At 41.4% G+C, this 18,776-nt stretch overlaps 1 protein-coding gene across 1 annotated transcript in view; it reads left to right on the top strand.

Annotated features, from left to right (window-relative positions):
• Nucleotides 1–18,776, top strand: part of DNAH6 (dynein axonemal heavy chain 6) — a 207,943-nt gene that overhangs the window by 158,149 nt on the left and 31,018 nt on the right. The window contains exons 65-68 of the mRNA XM_087716259.1: nt 4,645–4,805; nt 6,536–6,624; nt 14,070–14,216; nt 18,521–18,659. Coding sequence (XP_087572385.1) covers nt 4,645–4,805; nt 6,536–6,624; nt 14,070–14,216; nt 18,521–18,659 — 536 coding nt within the window. The remainder of the gene's footprint in view (nt 1–4,644; nt 4,806–6,535; nt 6,625–14,069; nt 14,217–18,520; nt 18,660–18,776) is intronic.

Below are 18,776 nucleotides of genomic sequence, written 5' to 3'. Positions count from 1 at the left end.
CGTGCTCTGATCATTGTCATCCCGGCTAGCCGTCGATCATGACCGGCTTTGTGACTCTCGCTCTTATATCTGCTGCTGCCTACGGCTTGCTAGCCTTCCAGTCATCCCTCCCCCTGCCTTTGTCCTCCGGATCATTATCGGGGAGTGAACCGAGACTTTTGATCCTATCTCCGGCCCCTTTGGGACCCCCGTTTGTGCCCCTGCCGATCATTCTGCGTTTCCATCTCGGCAGAAAGAGAGGACAGGGGACAAAGAGGACGTGGTCTGGGAGTGTGCTTCCCCCCCCCTCCAGCTGTTGTTAACATACTGTTTATCTCAGACTCTTGGACCTTGCGCCCCCTTTGGGCGAGGATTGGGACATTAACTTTCCTCTTCCATACCAGGACAATTCTGAACAATTTCCATTTTGTACTATTGTGCAGCTTTTAAATGGTATGGTGACTGTATGTGGTATGGATATGGTTGATTGAGTGTACCCACTTTTATTACCATTTTGCTGTATTGTGTTTTTAAATTGTTCTGTGGGGATTGCTTGATAATATGGCTGTGTATGTCTGAGAAGGCTGGGACCATAATCTGACGCCTCTGGCACTGAGTGCTTCTGCAGAAGTGTTAAGGGGGCCCAGGCTCAATCCCAGTCTTAGAATGTCTGAATTAAATGGCCTGCCGAAGGATGCGGTAGCTATGGGGGGGGGACTACGGACATGGGAATGGGCTGGAACATTACGGTCATGACAGGGAGGGGCAGGTATGGCGGGAACTTCAGGGCGAGCCATTACCAGGGAAGGAGGGTCTGCTACATCACAGCGATCTCACCTTCCGGCCCTATTAGTTCCACTCCAAGGCCAGATGGCGTGAGTAGTCAGGGCCCTGGTCTCAGGCTGCTGTTGCTAAATGCCAGGTCTGTGGTTCATAAGGCTCCCCTCGTCCAGGACCTAATATTAGATGAGAGGGCAGACCTGGCATGTATTACTGAAACCTGGCTGGGCCCGGAGGGAGGAGTCCCCCTCACTGAAATGTGCCCAGAGGATTTTCAGGTGCTGCATCAGCCGCGACCTCAGTGAAGGGGTGGGGGAGTGGCTATCATTATCCGAGGGTCTTTAGGATCCCTGCTCCGGAGCTTGTCAGGTGTGAGTCCTTGCTGGTGAAGTTGGACCTTGCGGGTCAAGTGGGCTTGTTGCTAACGTACCTGCCTCCCAACAGCATTGCAACAGCCCTCCCCTCGCTCCTCGAGTCAGTAGCCGAGCTGGCAGTTGAGTTCCCCAGGCTTATGGTTTTGGGGGATTTCAATCTGCCTTCGCTCGGTGGTCACTCTGATGGGGCGCAGGAGTTCATGGCTTCCATGACAGCCATGGACTTGACCCAAGTAATTCAGGGCCTGACCCACTCAGCGGGTCACACGCTTGACCTCGTATTTCTCTCGGAGCAGTGGAGACGTGATCTTGATTTGAGGGGTATTGAGACCTTGCCCCTATCATGGTCAGATCGTTTCCTACTGAGGCTTGACTTTCAGAGGCCAATCCCCCACTGTAGGGAGGAGGAACCGATTAGGTGGTTCCACCCCAGGCGCCTGATGGACCCTATCGGTTTTCAGACGGCGATTGGTGTAATACCTGACGCTCTCATCCACAGTCCGGTGGAGACCTTGGTTGCTGCTTGGAACTCAGCGACGGCAGGGGCTCTAAACCGGATTGCGCCTTTACGGCCTCTCCGAGGTAGCGGATCTAGGAGAGCGCCTTGGTTCACCGAGGAACTCTAGGAGATGAAGCCCCAAAAGAGACGCCTAGAGTGCCGCTGGAGGGCCAGTAAGTCTGAGTCAGACCGAGCACTGATGAGAGCCTTTATCAGAGCCTATCTCATGGCAATACGGGCGTCAAAATGTGCTCATTTTGCCACTCTTATTGCCTCCGCTGAATCGTGCCCAGCCCCCTTGTTTAAAATAATCTGCTCCCTCCTGAAAGGGAGGGATGCGGATGACCCTTTACAATGTAGAGCTGAGGAGGTTGTTCAGTTTCTAGCGGATAAAGTCGCTCAGATTTGGACAGACTTGGACTCCAATTGCTCAGAGCCAGCCGAGGTACCGGGGGAAGGTCTTGAGCGAAATTTATGGACTGAGTTTCAACTTGTCACGCCTGAGGACGTGGACAAGGTCATGGGAGCTGTGAGTGCCTCCACTTGTTTACTGGACCCGTGCCCTGGTCGCGAACAGCAGGGAGGTGACATGTGGCTGGATCCAGGCGATAGTTGGCACCTCTCTCCGGGAGAGATGCTTCCCGCCCCTCCTAAAGGCAGCGTTGGTGAGACCCCTCCTGAAGCAGTCGTCCCTGGATCCAGCCATCTTGAGTAACTACCGTCCAGTTTCCAACCTCCCCTTTGTTGGGAAGGTTGTTGAGAAAGTGGTGGCATTTCAGCTTCGGCGGTCCTTGGATGAAACCGATTATCTGGATTCCTTTCAGTCTGGTTTCAGGCCTGGCTACAGCACAGAAACTGCTTTGGTCACGCTGATCGATGATCTCTGGAGAGCCAGGGATGGGGGGGTCACTCCTCCATCCTAGTGCCCCTTGACCTCTCAGCGGCCTTCGATACGATCGACCATGGTATCCTTCTGCGATGGTTGCGGGAGGTGGGAGTGGGAGGCACCGTTCTTCGGTGGTTCTCCTCCTACCTCTCGGACAGGTCGCAGTCGGTGTTGGTTGGAGGGCAGATATCGACCCCTAGGCTCCTTAATTATGGGGTGCCGCAGGGTTCAGTCCTGTCCCCCCTCCTATTCAATATCTACATGAAGCCGCTGGGTGAGATCATTCGTCGGCACGGGATAAAATACCACCAATACGCGGACAACACACAGTTGTATCTGTCCGCCCTGTGCCAACTCAGTGAAGCGGTTGAAGTGATGTGTCAGTGCCTGGAAGCTGTTAGGTTCTGGATGGGGACGAACAAGCTTGCTCTCAATCCCGACAAGACCGAATGGCTATTGCTGTTCCCTCCCAAAAATTGGCCTTGTACTCCATCTCTCAGGCTGGGGGGTGAAATTATAGGCCCCTCAGACAGGGTTCGCAATTTGGGAGTCCTCCTGGACCCACAGGTGACTTTAGAAGATCATTTGTTGGCTGTGACCAGGAGGGCATTTGCCTAGGTTTGCCTGGTGCACCAATTGCGACCCTACCTGAGGCCCTTAGAACAGTCACTCACGCCCTTGTGACCTCAAGACTGGACTACTGTAACGCGCTGTACATGGGGCAGCCCTGGAAGAGCATTCGGAGACTTTAGCTTGTCCAGAATGCAGCCGCACGAGCAATTATGGGTGCACCCCGGTACACCCATGTCACACCTATCCTCCGCGAGCTGCACTGGCTACCTGTTGGTCTCCAGATACGCTTCAAGGTGCTAGTCGTTACTTTTAAAGCCCTACATGGTATCGGACCTGGGTACTTGAGAGACCGCCTCCTGCCAATCACCTCCCTACGACCAATTAGATCCCACGGGTTAGGCCTCCTCCGAATACCATCCGCTAGCCAATGTTGACTGTCGACCCCTCGGGGGAGGGCCTTCTCTGTGGCTGCTCCGGCCCTCTGGAACGATCTCCCCGTGGAGATCTGGACCCTCACCACCTTTCCGGCTTTCCGCAAAGCCACTAAGACCTGGCTGTTCTGGCAGGCCTGGGGCTGACAAGTTCCCGGCCCCATTTAAACTGTTGTGACTGTTGTTTTGTTTTAACTTGTTTGTCTTGTGTTCTGTTTGTATTCTCCTTCCCTTTGGTTTGTTAGCCGCCCTGAGTCCCTCAGGAATAGGGCGGCATACAAGTTGAATAAACATTCCAAACATACATTCCAAACACATACCTTTTTTGGGTCATGCCTAAGAGCTTTGATATGTTACCATTTTTCTTGGGACAAAGACTTCATGGAACTTTCAAAATAACTTTTTATTGCCTTCACTTTGAGCTTTGCAACTTTCAGGTTTCACAGGGAGATGGTGTGAATATTACAACTGATTCATGTCATTTGAGAAGGTCTAGCACAGAGGTGTCAAACTCACGGCATCACGTTGTTGTCACATGATGTATCGTGACTTTTCTCCCCTTTGCTAAAACGGGTGGGGGTAGCCAGCGTGTGATGCATCCAGGCCCCCCGGGCATCAGTTTGACATCCCTGGACTACCCTGAGGATTTTCCACCATTTCAAAAATACATAGTTTTTCCTTCTGGTTGAGGCACCAGTACAAAAAGGCTCGTTAATCACTTTAAAACTTACTGCATTAGTGGTTTGAATTTTATCGAAAATGTCTTCTTATATTTTTAATGAGGCGTGTATAGATGTTTTGAATAAATACAATAAAAGAAATAAATGAATAAAGAGAGCAGGTTACGTGAGCTCTGAGTGTGGAATGTATTCCGTATCAAGTAATTTAAACTGCTTTTCAGAAGAATCATATTGTAGTCCAAATTCATAATAATGTAGCATACAAAACATCCTGTATTGATTTCGGTGGATAACTAAATGATTGCTCAGTTTATGTGAAAATTGAATTATGTTTATGTTTACATGTAAATTGCTGCTGCTAATCACTAAGAATCTAGAATTTTTAAATAATGTATTTCAGATATGTATAATATGAATATTAACAAATTGCATTGATTTTCAGAGTGCAATCAATCTCATTAGGACAAGGACAAGGACCTATTGCTGAAAGAATGATTAAGGATGCACTGAGAACAGGAAATTGGATATTTCTTCAGAATTGCCATTTAGCTGTTTCATGGATGTTAGCAATGGAAGAGCTGATAAAAACATTTACAGAGCCAGGTAAATATTTTAAAATTATTTTTCTTCCTTAGGAATGCTTCATCTGAAAGAAATCAGAATTGATTCAGAATTTAAACTACAGGGTCATGTTGGAGGTTGGGGGTAGATTGTAACATTTAAAAGAAAGATTGATGAAAGGTTGGTAATCTTCTGAATATTTCAGTCCTATAATTTAATAGCTTTCAACGTTTCTATGGATATTTTACTTTTCTACTGCAGTTCTTGATATTGAAACATTCCTGACAGAAGGTTTTACATGCCTCTTATTTTTAATGGTTATTCGCTTTTTCCACAAACATTATCTCAGTTATCCTTGCAATAACCTCATGAAATGGAACCTGATTATTATTCCCATATTGCTGAACATTTGCTGAAAAAATAGGTTGGCTGTAGACTCTTGGCAATAGAAGACAAGATTTGAATCATGGAATTTTGGTTCTTGGTTCTTGGTTCATTTTCTGTTGAATAAACTAACACAATAGGCAATTATATATACTCATATGCAGAAGAGGAATGGTATGATGCTGCCTTGAGCACTTATGGTAAAGTTGGGAAAGAAATCAAACAAATAAATAAAAATTAAAAAAAATCACTAGGAAAATTTTAAATTATATGGAAAGGAATATGAGGGAGAGGATGAGAATCCTCACTCCTTTTTGCAGCAAAAGTTTGTTTTCCCCCAATCTTTTTATGTCAATAGATTTATGTCATGTTGAGTTTAACCTTTAACCTCTATCCTAACACACTCTTGATTTATTTGTGTTCTAATTGAAATAAACCAAGTTGTATCTCTTTGGACCTATGATAAAAATGTTCACACATGTACAGGTAGACCTTAACTTAAAACCAGTTAACTAGAGACCATTAAAAATTACAATGGACACCCCCAAAAGGTACTTATGACCCAATATCTCTGTGACATCACTATCTATAATCACATTATTGCATTTTGGATGCTTGGCAACCGACACACACATCTACATCGTTGTAGCAACCCAGGTCTACATGATTGCCATTTACCATATTTTTGCCAGAAACTGGCATTTACTTCCAGTGTCAGGAAAAAATCTTGCTTAATGACTACATGACTCAGTTATAACTTAAGAACTACCTGTATTCTAGATGAAAATGTATGCTTTGTTGCTTTGCCACCTTTCAGAATTACATACAGAAACAGGTCGCATTCAGCACAAAAAATTTAGAATTATTAGTTTCCAGATTGCTTCCCAAGTTTAATTTTTATTTAATAGAATCTGCTGAAAAGTGAGAAATAAAAATTGGTGAACAATGATCATAATAGTTTAAAATGCCTTTTGTTTTGAAAACTGGCTTGTTGACCAATTTTTCCTTCACAGCTAGAAAGCTCAGATTTTTGATGAATCAGCATTCCAAAAGGGAATTTGAAGGAAGAAAGATCTTTAATTATCTTCTTTCTCTCTCAAAAATTTTATTAAAGGATTTGTATACCAGCTGAAGGAGGGAATTTAGGTATGAGAATGTGAACCTTTGGCTCTTGCAAATCTTACATTTTTCCCAATTTTTTTTTTTTTAAATAGCCCTGAAACCTGGTCAGGGTTCACAGAAATGGTAACATTCCCCCTCTGCTCTGACATTGGAGTAGTCTCAGAGACCAGGGAATGAAATATAAGGCATCTTATGGTTCCTGGTTTCACTATATTAGAAATGTCTTGTTTTATCATACGTATTATTAAAAATTCTATATTTTTCAGGTGCCACTATCCATGAAAGCTTTCGACTCTATTTGAGTTCCATGCCATGTACTACTTTCCCTGTCACTGTCCTTCAGAATTCTGTCAAGGTAGGGCTGTTTTAAAAAAAATTAAAATGGAAAATACAGTTGCAAAGTAAATTATTTTCAGCCTACAGAACAAATTGAATTCACTGCAGCTGCAATTATCTGACATTGCAGATTTCTGAAGTTGTTTCCTCTTAAAAAATGAGCAGCATAAAAAAATGAGTATTAAAAAAACCCAAAACACCCTAACTGTTGGGACTTTCTTTGTTCCATCTAATTGTTTTTAGGTAACAAAATAACATCAAATCCAAAAGAGATTCTGTAGGAATTTATAACCCAAATAATGATGGAACATTCCACAGTGAGTGGAAGAGAGGACCTAAGGGGGCATAATGAAGTGGAAGAATTTATATAAATGCAATTACATTATTTAATTTGTATTAAATTTTCATTTCAGTTGGTGAAGACTAGGGAAGTTTTATTTTAAAAAAAGATTATGTTCTGCAATATTCAAAGCAGATATACATCAGAAAGAGGCACAAAGCAAGCCACTGGAAGCATTATCTTTTTTGTTTTAATTTTTTCCTTTACCCATTTTTCCCTTGATAGCTGTTTCTCTGAGTTGGATTCTCAAATTGGTTAGTGTCCATCAAGTTAAAATCCAGTCAACAAAAGAGTTGCTGCTCAAATCCATTAAAAATAGTCCCAAGATTTCTGTATAATTGATTGCTTTTGTACATGCAGTGGTTGTTTTATTATGTTTTACATAAAAAAATCATTTCCATGAATAAAATGCTTAGACTCATCCAAGACTGCAGTGCATCAAATCTGATAAGAAAAAGAATAAGTTGTGATGAAAATAATTCATGCCCTCTTCAGATTCAATAACTGCATGGTTATTCCATGAACATACTGTCAGGTGCCATGGGTTTAATTATGAACTGCTTTATCAAACACCTGGTTAGAAGTGTAAAAACAATAAAATTCTGTTTTGTGTTTGGGATCTATCTCCTCTCTCTCCCTCTCTCTCTCTCTCTCTCTCTCTCTCTCTCTCTCTCTCTCTCTCTCTGTGCACCTTCTCATGGTGCCTGAATGTATAACCTTTCTTTGAGACGATATTGTAAAAACAAGCTAGAGCTTTCATTAGTGTGTGATCCAGCCTGCTGGCCATCCTACATGTCATTGCCAGAAAGGTGGTGCCAGGCTGGTTCCTTGTAGTGCTGTGGACTTGAACTTTTGTTCCCATTGGAACAAAAGGTATGCAATCTAAAAATGGAGCACAGAGCTCAAAGTCCTTTGCTACAGTCAGTTCGCTGTCAGGTGAAGCTGCACATTACTGCCATCAACAAATTCTGCAAAGGCGGTAGACAAATTAGCATAGCCTGACCTTGGCAGCTGATAGATCTGAATGCTTTCTTGGCATCATATATGAGTGCCTAGCACCTTATATCCTATTGGAATGGGGAGACAGACAGTTGTGTGGAACATGATTGCTTTTGAGCATCCTCGCTTTGGTTATATAGATCCCTGAGTTTCTTACAAAGAAATCCCAGGAAATCAAGGAAGTAAAGAGATGCCTACAGGGCTCATTTAAAAGACAACAAATAAAAAAATATAAATGACAAATACAAGATCATGTTTAATTACTTATTTATTTGTTTGTTTGTCTATTACATTTACTTGCCACCCATCTTGTATCAGAAGGATTCTGGGTGTCTTACAGCATTAAACACTAAAATCCTAACATATACATACAGTGTGTGTGTGTGTGTGTGTGTGCGCGCGCATACATACATACAGTGTGTATATGTGTGTGTGTATGTATGTATATGTATGTATGTATATATATGTGTATATATGTGTATATATATATATATATATGTGTGTGTGTGTGTGTATATATGTGTATATATATGTATGTATATATATATATGTATATATGTATATATGCATATACAGTTGCAAGAAAAAGTATGTGAACCCCTTGGGATTACATGGAGTTTTGCATGAATTGGTCATAAAATGTGCTCTGAACTTCATCTAAGTCACAACAATAGAGAAACACAATCTGCTGAAAATAATACTACACAAACATTAGATGTTGCCATGGTTTAATTGCACATAACATGTAAACATTCACAGTGCAGGGAGGAAAAAGTATGTAAGCCCCTAGCCTAATGACGTCTCCAAGAGCTAATTGGAGCCAGGAGTGAGCCAACCTTGACTCCAATCAATGTGATGATATTGGATGTGTTGCTGACAGCTGTTCTGCCCTTTAAAAGCACCGATGGAGGTCCAATAAGTCCGAATCGAACCGAGCAATGGAAACCACCTGCACCAAGGAATACACCAGAGCGCTTAGGGCAGCGAAAAGATCCTACATAGCCACCTTGGTTGCGTCCGCTGAGTCCCGCCCAGCCGCCCTGTTTAAGATAACCCGCTCCCTATTAAATAAAAGGGAGGCGGGGGAACCCTTGCAGGGCAGAGCTGAGGATTATGCCCAATTCTTAGCGGACAAAATTGCTCGGTTTCGGTCGGACTTGGACTCCACCCCTACAGTTCCAGCCGAGGCACAAGAGGATCGGATGGAACATCTCTGGGTTGAGTTTCAGGATGTTACCCCCGGGGATGTGGACAAGGCCATGAGGGCTGTGAGTGCCTCCACCTGCGTACTGGACCCGTGTCCCTCATGGCTGGTTACCAGCAGCAGTGAGGTGACACGAGGCTGGATCCAGGCGGTCGTGACCGCCTCTCTTCGGGAGGGGAACTTCCCCGCCGCACTGAAAGCGGCGGTGGTGAGACCCCTCCTAAAGAAGCCATCTTTGGATCCAGCTGTCCTTAATAACTATCGTCCAGTCTCCAACCTTCCCTTCCTTGGGAAGGTTGTTGAGAAGGTGGTGGCCTTTCAGCTCCAGCGGTCCTTGGAGGAAGCAAACTATCTCGACCCCCTCCAGTCAGGCTTCAGACCCGGTTACAGCACAGAAACCGCTTTGGTCGCATTGACTGATGATCTCTGGAGAGCCAGAGATGGAGGATTTCCCTCCATCCTGGTTCTCCTTGACCTCTCAGCGGCTTTCGATACCATCGACCATGGTATCCTTCTGCGACGACTGCGAGGGGTGGGAGTGGGAGGCACCGTGCTGCGGTGGTTCTCTTCCTACCTCTCAGACAGGTCGCAGTCGGTGTAAGTGGGGGGGCAGAGATCGTCCCCTAGGCCCCTAACATATGGGGTGCCTCAGGGTTCGGTCTTATCCCCCCTACTATTCAACATCTACATGAAACCGCTGGGAGAGATCATCCGCAGGCACGGGATCAGATACCATCAATATGCGGACGATACTCAACTGTATCTGTCCGCCCCGTGCCAACTCAATGAAGCGGCAGACGTGATGAACCGGGGCCTGGAGGCGGTTATGGACTGGATGAGGGCTAACAAGCTTGTGCTCAACCCAGAAAAGACCGAGTGGCTGTTGTGTTTCCCTCCCAAGGATTCCACCAATATTCCATCTCTCAAGCTGGGGGGTCAAACTCTTTACCCCTCAGAGAGGGTTCGCAACTTGGGAGTCCTCCTAGATCCACAGCTATCGTTCGACCACCATTTGACGGCTGTGGCTAGGGGGGCATTCGCCCAGGTTCGCCTGGTGCGCCAGTTGCGACCCTACCTGAATCGGGAGGCACTCACAACAGTCACTCGGGCCCTCGTGACCTCTAGGCTGGAATACTGCAATGTGCTCTACATGGGGCTGCCCTTGAAGAGCATCCGGCGTCTTCAGCTGGTACAGAACGCAGCCGCACGAGCGATTGTGGGTGCACCGCGGTTCACCCACATTACACCTATCCTCCGCGAGCTGCGCTGGCTACCTGTCGATTTCCGGATGCGCTTCAAGGTGCTGTTAATCACCCATAAAGCCCTACATGGTAGTGGATCTGGATACTTGAGAGACCGCCTTCTGCCAATCACCTCCCTGCGACCAATAAGATCACACAGATTGGGCCTCCTCCGTATTCCATCGGCCAGCCAGTGTCGGCTGGCAACTACAAGGAGGAGGGCCTTCTCAGTAGTCGCCCCGACCCTTTGGAACGAACTCCCCGTGGAGATTCGTACCCTCACCACCGTCCAGGCCTTCCGCACAGCCTTGAAGAACTGGCTAGCCCGTCAGGCCTGGGGATGAAGATAGTTGCCCCTCCCGAATGATGAATGCACGTTGGTTACTGTTTTTATTATATGTGTCTTTGTTATTGTCTGCATTTCCCCTTCCCTGATTTTATGTGAGCCGCCCTGAGTCCCCTCAGGGAAAAGGGCGGCCTACAAATGTCAATAAAATCAAATCAAATCAAATCAAAAACACACACCTGTTGTGGGTTTACTGGTTTCAAGAAGCACTTTCTGATGTGAACCATGCCTCGCAGAAAAGAGCTCTCAGAAGACCTACGATCAAGAATTGTTGACTTGCATGAAGCTGGAAAGGGTTGCAAAAGTATCTCCAAAAGCCTTGATGTTCATGTGTCCACGGTAAGACAGACTGTCTACAAATGGAGAAAGTTTAGCACTCTTGCTACTCTCCCTAGGTGTGGTTGTCCTGTAAAAATGACTGCAAGAGCACAGTGCAGAATGCTTCATGAGGTAAAGAAGAATCCTAGAGTGTCGCTAAAGACCTATAGAAATCTCTGGCACCTGCTAACATTTTTGTTGACACATCTACAATAAGGAAAACATTAAAGAAGAATGGAGTACATGGGAGGACACCACGGAGGAAGCCATTGCTGTCCCCCAAAAAATATTGCAGCACGTTTGAAGTTTGCAAAAGAGCACCTGGATGTTCCACAGCACTACTGGCAAAATATACTGTGGACAGATGAAACCAAAATTGAGTTGTTTGGGAAAAACACACAATACTATGTATGGAGAAAAAAAGGCACAGCACACCAACATCAAAACCTCATCCCCACTGTAAAACATGGCGGAGGGAGCATCATGTTTGGGGGCTGCTTTGCTGCTTCAGGGCCTGGACGGATTGTTGTCATTGATGGGAAAATGAATTCCAGAGTTTATCAAGACATTTTGCAGGAAAACGTACGACCATCTGTTCTGCCAACTGAAGCTCCGCAGGGGATGGGTGATGCAACAGGACAATGACCCAAAGCATACAAGTAAGTCAACACAAAAATGGCTTCAACAGCACAGAATACGACCTCTGGAGTGGCCCAGTCAGAGTCCTGACCTCAACCCGATTGAAATGCTGTGGCATGACCTTAAGAGCGATTCACACCAGACATCCCAAGAATATTGCTACACTGAAACAGTTTTGTGAAGAGGAGTGGTCCACAATTACTCCAGATCGTTGTGCAGGTCTGATCTGCAACTACAAGAAACATTTGGTTGAGGTTATTGCTGCCAAAGGAGGGTCAACCAGTTATTAAGACCAAGGGTTCACATACTTTTTTCTCCCTGCACTGTGAATGTTTACATGTTATGTGCAATTAAACCATGGCAACATCTAATGTTTGTGTAGTATTATTTTCAGCAGACTGTGTTTCTCTATTGTTGTGACTTAGATGAAGTTCAGAGCACATTTTATGACCAATTCATGCAAAACTCCACATAATCCCAAGGGGTTCACATACTTTTTCTTCCAACTGTATGTATATAAGCCACAATAAAAATAAAATTTTAGTTATTAGATGGGAAGGAAGAGAACAAGATGCATGAGGGGGAGGTGGGATTGCCTCTTAATTCATCAACCAGCTCCAGTGTGATGTTCCCCCATTGGGGTCCCAAGTCATCTGGCAGAGCCAGGTCTTCAGGCTCTTGTGTAAGGTCAGAAGTGTGGGGGCCAATCTCACCTTAGGAGGTAAGATGTTTCTAAGTGCAAGAGCCATGGCAGAAAGGGCCCTTCTTATGAACCTTGCCAGCCAGAATTGCTTGCCTCTTCCAGTGGAGGTGGGGTGGGCCAGTTCCAGTGGGGTGAGACGGTTCCTTGATAAATTCCATATTTTCAGACTTAGTCAATGACTGTAATACACTTTGGTATGCCATAAAAAGTAAATACTTTCACACTTAGTATTATAAATAAAATATTTTTTTAAACATCCTGCTTTGGCAATCAGTCATTTGAAATACAGGCTGCATGTTCTTCTGCCTGTTCCATAAACAAAGTCAAAATGCCGATATTTATTTCCCAATCATTGGAAACAAAGCTAATTTGTAGGTTATTTTGTATATGCCAAAGATGGGCACTCTTTTTTGTTCGAACCATCACTCAATCCTCACAGTATGAGGAGGCATCAGCAGATCTTCTGAGGATGAAAAGTTTGAGGATTTTAAAAGACTGAGAATGTGAGCACTTCACTTCCCAGAAGTGTTAAATTCTCATTACCATTCATATTTCACTGTTCAGTACAGCAGTAGCACCTCTGAAATTTGGAATACATTCTCCGATCTTGTTCTAGAGCATAGATCACTTCAGATCACCCTTTCAGAAGGGAAGAAATGTTTATTTTCCTCTTCATTGGCCACAATGAATATCGGTGTGAATAATCATTTAGCCTTCCCCCAAAATATGGAAAATCTCTTCCCTGAAAATGATTGTAACTTCCATTAAAACTTCCACTTCCACTGATTTTAGTAATTGTATCTCTGTTTAAAATGCTTTCTATCCATAAAACAGACTTATATCAGACAGGTATCTCAAATGGTGCAGGTAGTCCTCGACTTACAATTAATTTAGTGACCATTAGTTACAATGACATTGAAAAGTGGACAACCATTTTTTACAGTTACAACATTTGCAGCATCCCTATGATCAGATGCTTGGTAACTGATTCATATTTATGACCGTTGCTGTGTCCCAAAGTCATGTGATCCCTTTTGCAACCTTCTAACAAGCAAAGTCAACTGGGGAAGCCAGATTCACTTAACAACTGGCTTGCTAACTTATCAACTGCAACAATTCACTTAACAAATGGGGCAAAACTCATTTAACAAATGTCTCACTTAAAAACAGAAATTTTGGGCTTAATTTTGGTCATAAGTCAAGAACTACCTGTATTTGAAAACAATAAAAAACAACTTTATTGTATGAGTTCTAACTACAATTGCTCCATATTTATCATTTATGTAAGCAGATTCATTTTTTTCCTGCCTTACATATCCTTACTTTCTGAAGGTAGCTTTTCATTTCTATGTGCAACTTTGGATAAGTAATCATATATTGACATGGTTAAAAGCTGAGAGTTTTCCTCTGACAAGAAAATGCCATTTGCATAAAAATAGCTACTAATTCATGCATTAACTTGACAACACAGTGCACAACTGGAAAACCTAGTCCTGTAGCTGTGCAAATGAATAAATGCAATGAGGCATGATGTGTGTGAATTACCGCTGCTTCATAGCTATTTCATTTTATATAATTTTATAGAAGCATCATAGGAATACTATCTGGAAGTTGTTAACAGATATATTTGAAAATCAATTTGATACATGTGTGTACATATATTTTTCCATTCAGGTAACAAATGAACCCCCTAAAGGTCTACGGGCAAACATCAGAAGAGCCTTCACAGAAATGACTCCCACATTTTTTGAGGAAAATATCTTGGGCAAAATCTGGAGAAAAATAATTTTTGGTATTTGCTTTTTTCATGCAATTATTCAGGTATCTCCTATTCTAAGAATATATTAAATAATAATTAATAGCGATAGTCCGTGTATGTTGCAGTGATGACATTTTTTTAATAGACATGTTAATATCAAGGAGGTGCAAAACTTACCATTCTACTCCTGGAGCATTCTTCAAAATGTTCCTTTTATTCTCTCTGAAAACACATTGAATCAGTTAGTCTGGAAGTGAGTTGACTGTTTCTTGAAATAAATCTTCAAGGACTGTAAGTTATTTGTGGTTTCTGGACGCAGTCCTAACCTCTCAAGTTCTGGACTATTAAACCCCATAAACAAATAAATCACCTTCAGAATAGCCAGATTGTTTCAGATTCATCACTCCATTCTGAGAAATGGGTCACACAGGTAATTAATATTCGTATATTAGCTCAGAACGGCAGTGTTCATGAAGCTTACTCTATTCATTTTATTTTTTACATCAAAGTTTTATCCATAATCTTTCTGCAAAACTCAGAAGTTCAGGTAACATTCCTCTGAGTTTGTGTTGCATGCAACCTTCATCATAATTTAAAAAACAGCCTGCAAACAATCAGTTCAGATCACTGTGAAAGTGAACTGCACTTCCACTTCAGCACACAGCTTGGAAAAGAGAGGAAATAGTGTCAAGTGCTTTCTTTTATTGAAGGGCAAATTGTTTTTATATGATATCAGAGGCAGAAGAAGCAAAAGCCTTAAAGGTGTGGGTGGGCAGACTCAATATAGAGTTTGCTTCCCAATATCTTCCTTATGCCTTAATGTTTCTGTAGTTGTGGTAACAATCTTTTTTCCTTGGAAAGTGGCTTTGAGGCAAAGGTGATTTGCTTGCCTTGACTAGTACCTTCTTATTTACTTCATAAGATTATCATCATATCAAAATTCCAGTAAAATCTTAGTCAACCTAAAAATGTTAAAGAAAACTTAAGATATCAAGTATCTATTGGAGTGGAAGATTTGCATTCCTGTTGTTGCATTTAGAAACATTTCGATTTAATTTCATCCAATCCAATTTATTGCTGTAAAAGAAAAGAAATATACTCTGTAAATATTTATGTAACAATTCGTTCATCTCAGCTGAAATTTCTTCTCCATTCCATTTTGCTTCAAATTCTCTTAGCTGTTTGTGACAAAACTAAGCATAAAGAATATTGGAAAACACCAAAAGGAGAATCCAAATTTCTCATAGTAAAATATAATATTTATAATATCTGCAGATTGTTAATGAAATATTATAGACTTTTATGGAATAGAAATCCAGGTCTGTTCAGAAGCTTTATTTGTATTGAGTTACTGCCGATATTTAATGAAGGGACTTTAATGAAGGGACACATTTTGAATTCTAAATACAAATATTGATGAAATATTGATTTCACTGAATTCAGATATACCTCCATTTCTCTGATCTTACCCACTGATTATAAAATGAAAATAACTATGCCTAATTCTTGAAGTAGAATCCTTTCTCTTCTCCTTAAGATTAGAAAAGAAAAATGGTGTATAATTCCTGATCTCAACTTATGAGCCATGCGCTGGAAATGAGCCAGTCAGTGTTGAATATAAGTACATGGGCTGATTGAATTTGCATGGGGGAGATCTGAATTTAAATCTGCTGTGCAACCACAGTGTGTCTTTAGATCAGCAATTCTCTTTTAGTCATAAGAGTTGTTTCAGAAAAGAGGTCTCATCCATATAGGCTGGACTTTAAAGGAAAAAGTTAGCCGTTAATTTTCCCTTGGCCTTGGTGATTATATGGACAATTGTCTGCCATCTTGACCTGCATCTGTGCATAGCTCTCCCAAAGACATGAGTAATTTGAGTCATCTCCCTATTTTACATATCGTTTTCCCATTTTGCTCCACTCAGTCTTGCCAAGCATATTAATTTATGTCGTTCACTATTTGCTCACGTATCATACATAATTATTTGAATTTGTTCTTACTGATCAATAGAGTAACCAGCATTTATATGTCCAGGACTGATTTCTAACATCCAGCTTTCACCTCCATATGTTTCCACAAAAAGACCCATTTTTAACCATTCTAACTTTAAGTGTTGGAAAAGACAGCTCTAGTTTGTCATTTCATTTCTCCCTAGATTAATTTCCTCTTCACTTTTGCAGCACATGATCTTACATGCTCTTGTGCCCAAGAACATCAGTCTATCTACTGGTTTCTTTTCTTTACTCTAGACTGTTAAATTCTTGTTTTTGACATTAATATTTGAATATTTAACCAAGATTTTTCGCTACACATTTTCAATTTCATAATTAACTTTTTCACATTCTGTTTTTTAATTTTATTTCATCTAATAATTCTTAGTTGTTTAAAGATCACTTTTGATTCCAAGAATCATCCCTTCTAATCCTGTCATTCATTGAATATATTTTTTGAATTGGTTAAACACATCAGGAACAAAATGCATCCTTAGCTCACTTTCTTCTCTTTTCTGAACTGGTGTTTCTTCAAATTCAGTTCCTACAGTAGCTTCATGTTCATTATTATAAACATTCCTTATAAATAGTTTCATTGCTTATTCTGGAATATGCCTGTTTATTTGGCATTTTTGTGTCCATGTTTGGTTCTCTAGTTTTTGTAAGATTTTAAGCAGCCCTGTTTGTGAGGAGTGCTTCAGTAATTTGCTTATTATTGAATTAATTATTGTATCTATTTCCAATCTCTATGCCATATTTTCTTGTTCCATGTTAGTTGGTGTAAAGCTCTTATTTTAAGTGTTTCTTCTAAAACTTAAATAGTTCAATTCTATGTCTTGTACTTTTCTATTTGACAGCTAAGTCTATTGTCTACTGTACCTCACTCTCTAGTGGAATCAGTCCTTGAATATATGTCCTCTCTATAAATGTTTCTGTCATTTGATAATCCCCTTTGTAAAGGGTTTTAGAATAGCCTTTCCATCTTCCTTTAACCTCATTTGTCTCTGTTAGATTTCTTCTATGATTGAGTATTCCTCCTCAAATTTTCTGGTGCTACCACTCATTTTAAAAATACCTCTCATTTTTCTTGTAATTTTCAAAACATTGTTGACGTTCTTGATTGAGATATCTTTTTTGTCCTTGCGTATTTAACACTAAAAATCTGTGTTCAGACATGACACTTCTTTCTTGTTGTCCAGGCTTTCATCCTCTGACTTTTTTTTGTCAAACACAATAGCTCATCCTCCAGGCCACTTGGATCATTTCCTCTTTGAAAGTTGAAGAATGATCTTTTCTGCTTTATTTTCAGTGTTTATTTGTTTGTTTATTTATTTATTTGAATTGCTCCTCAAGTTGTCCTAAGTTAAGCATGCTGAATTTGTTCCTTACATTGAACTTGAATTCTGAGCATCTGTATTCTTGATTGAACATTGCTGCCATGCTACTTTCTTTGATTTTGCTAAGTGAAACTCATATTTATTTGACATCAATACTTAATAGATTTAATAGTTCCACAATTTGCATCTGGAAGTAATCTTGCAGACTTGATTATTCTTTCTCCATCTATTTCCTATGATGTAGTCAAATTGATTCTGATGTCCTGCATCTCAGTGTTTTCAACAGGGCACTAATATTACGCTAATACGCTGAAACAATTAAGCTTCTGAGCATCAAAATTCACTGCATCAGAGATGCAGCATCATCCTTAGAAATAAGATTGTAATCTATTCCTTTCTCCAAATGGTACACTAGAAACCTACATGCATCTGCTGTATGTAGAAGAAGGGTTATAAATATAAAGAAACATCTAGTTGCAGCCATCTTTAACAGTTTTTGTATTTTTGTGAAAACTGTTCAAAAATGCTTTCCCACGATTTTTGGAACCAGGGTGACATTCTAGCCAGGTTTTCACCTGCTGCTTTTACTCAAGCTGTTGAAAATAGGATGTCAGGAAAAACCTTGATTTGTTTTCTAATCAGTGTGTGTAGAGATGTATTATATAATTGTCTCTAATTTCTTAATCACTGCCATTCAGTTTGTAACCTCTGGCTCTCTGATGTTCCTCTGGTAATATAGATCTCAAAAGAAAACTAGGTACAGGAAATAGCTCTTTCATCTCATTCTTCAGAAAAGCAGGAGCTATTCTGTCAGTTTTCTAGGACAAACATATACTGTTGATTCATTATCACAATGAACATCTGATACTATCATTAAATGAAATAAGCCACGGGAACCCAAAGAATAGAATCTGGGGAGAAAAAACTGTAGAAATTGTGAAGGAACTGAATACTTACAGGGTTTTTTATGGATTTCTTATTTTTGTCATGAACTTGTTCAACGCTGACCCCCCCAAAAATATTTTTCTAATCTTCAAGGAAAGGAAAAAATTTGGACCCCTTGGCTGGAATATATGTTATGAATTTAATGACAGTGACAGAGAATGTGCCTTATTAAACCTCAATCTTTATTGCCAAGAAGGAAAAATACCCTGGGATGCCCTCACATATATAACAGGTAAGGGTATCAAGTTAATAATTTTGTGACATCCGTACTTATCCATACATATTACCTATCATAAATGTCTGCTGTAAGTGATTGGGGTCAGAGAGTTATTTATGTGAGACCAAGGAC

This window comes from Thamnophis sirtalis, unplaced genomic scaffold, assembly GCF_051295495.1.
Source record: "Thamnophis sirtalis isolate CommonGarterSnake01/CBP01778 unplaced genomic scaffold, rThaSir2_p1.2 scaffold_5, whole genome shotgun sequence".
In the NCBI taxonomy this organism is placed as follows: domain Eukaryota; kingdom Metazoa; phylum Chordata; class Lepidosauria; order Squamata; family Natricidae; genus Thamnophis; species Thamnophis sirtalis.
Note: the sequence above shows the minus strand (reverse complement) of the source record. Positions and strands in the feature narration are given on the sequence as shown.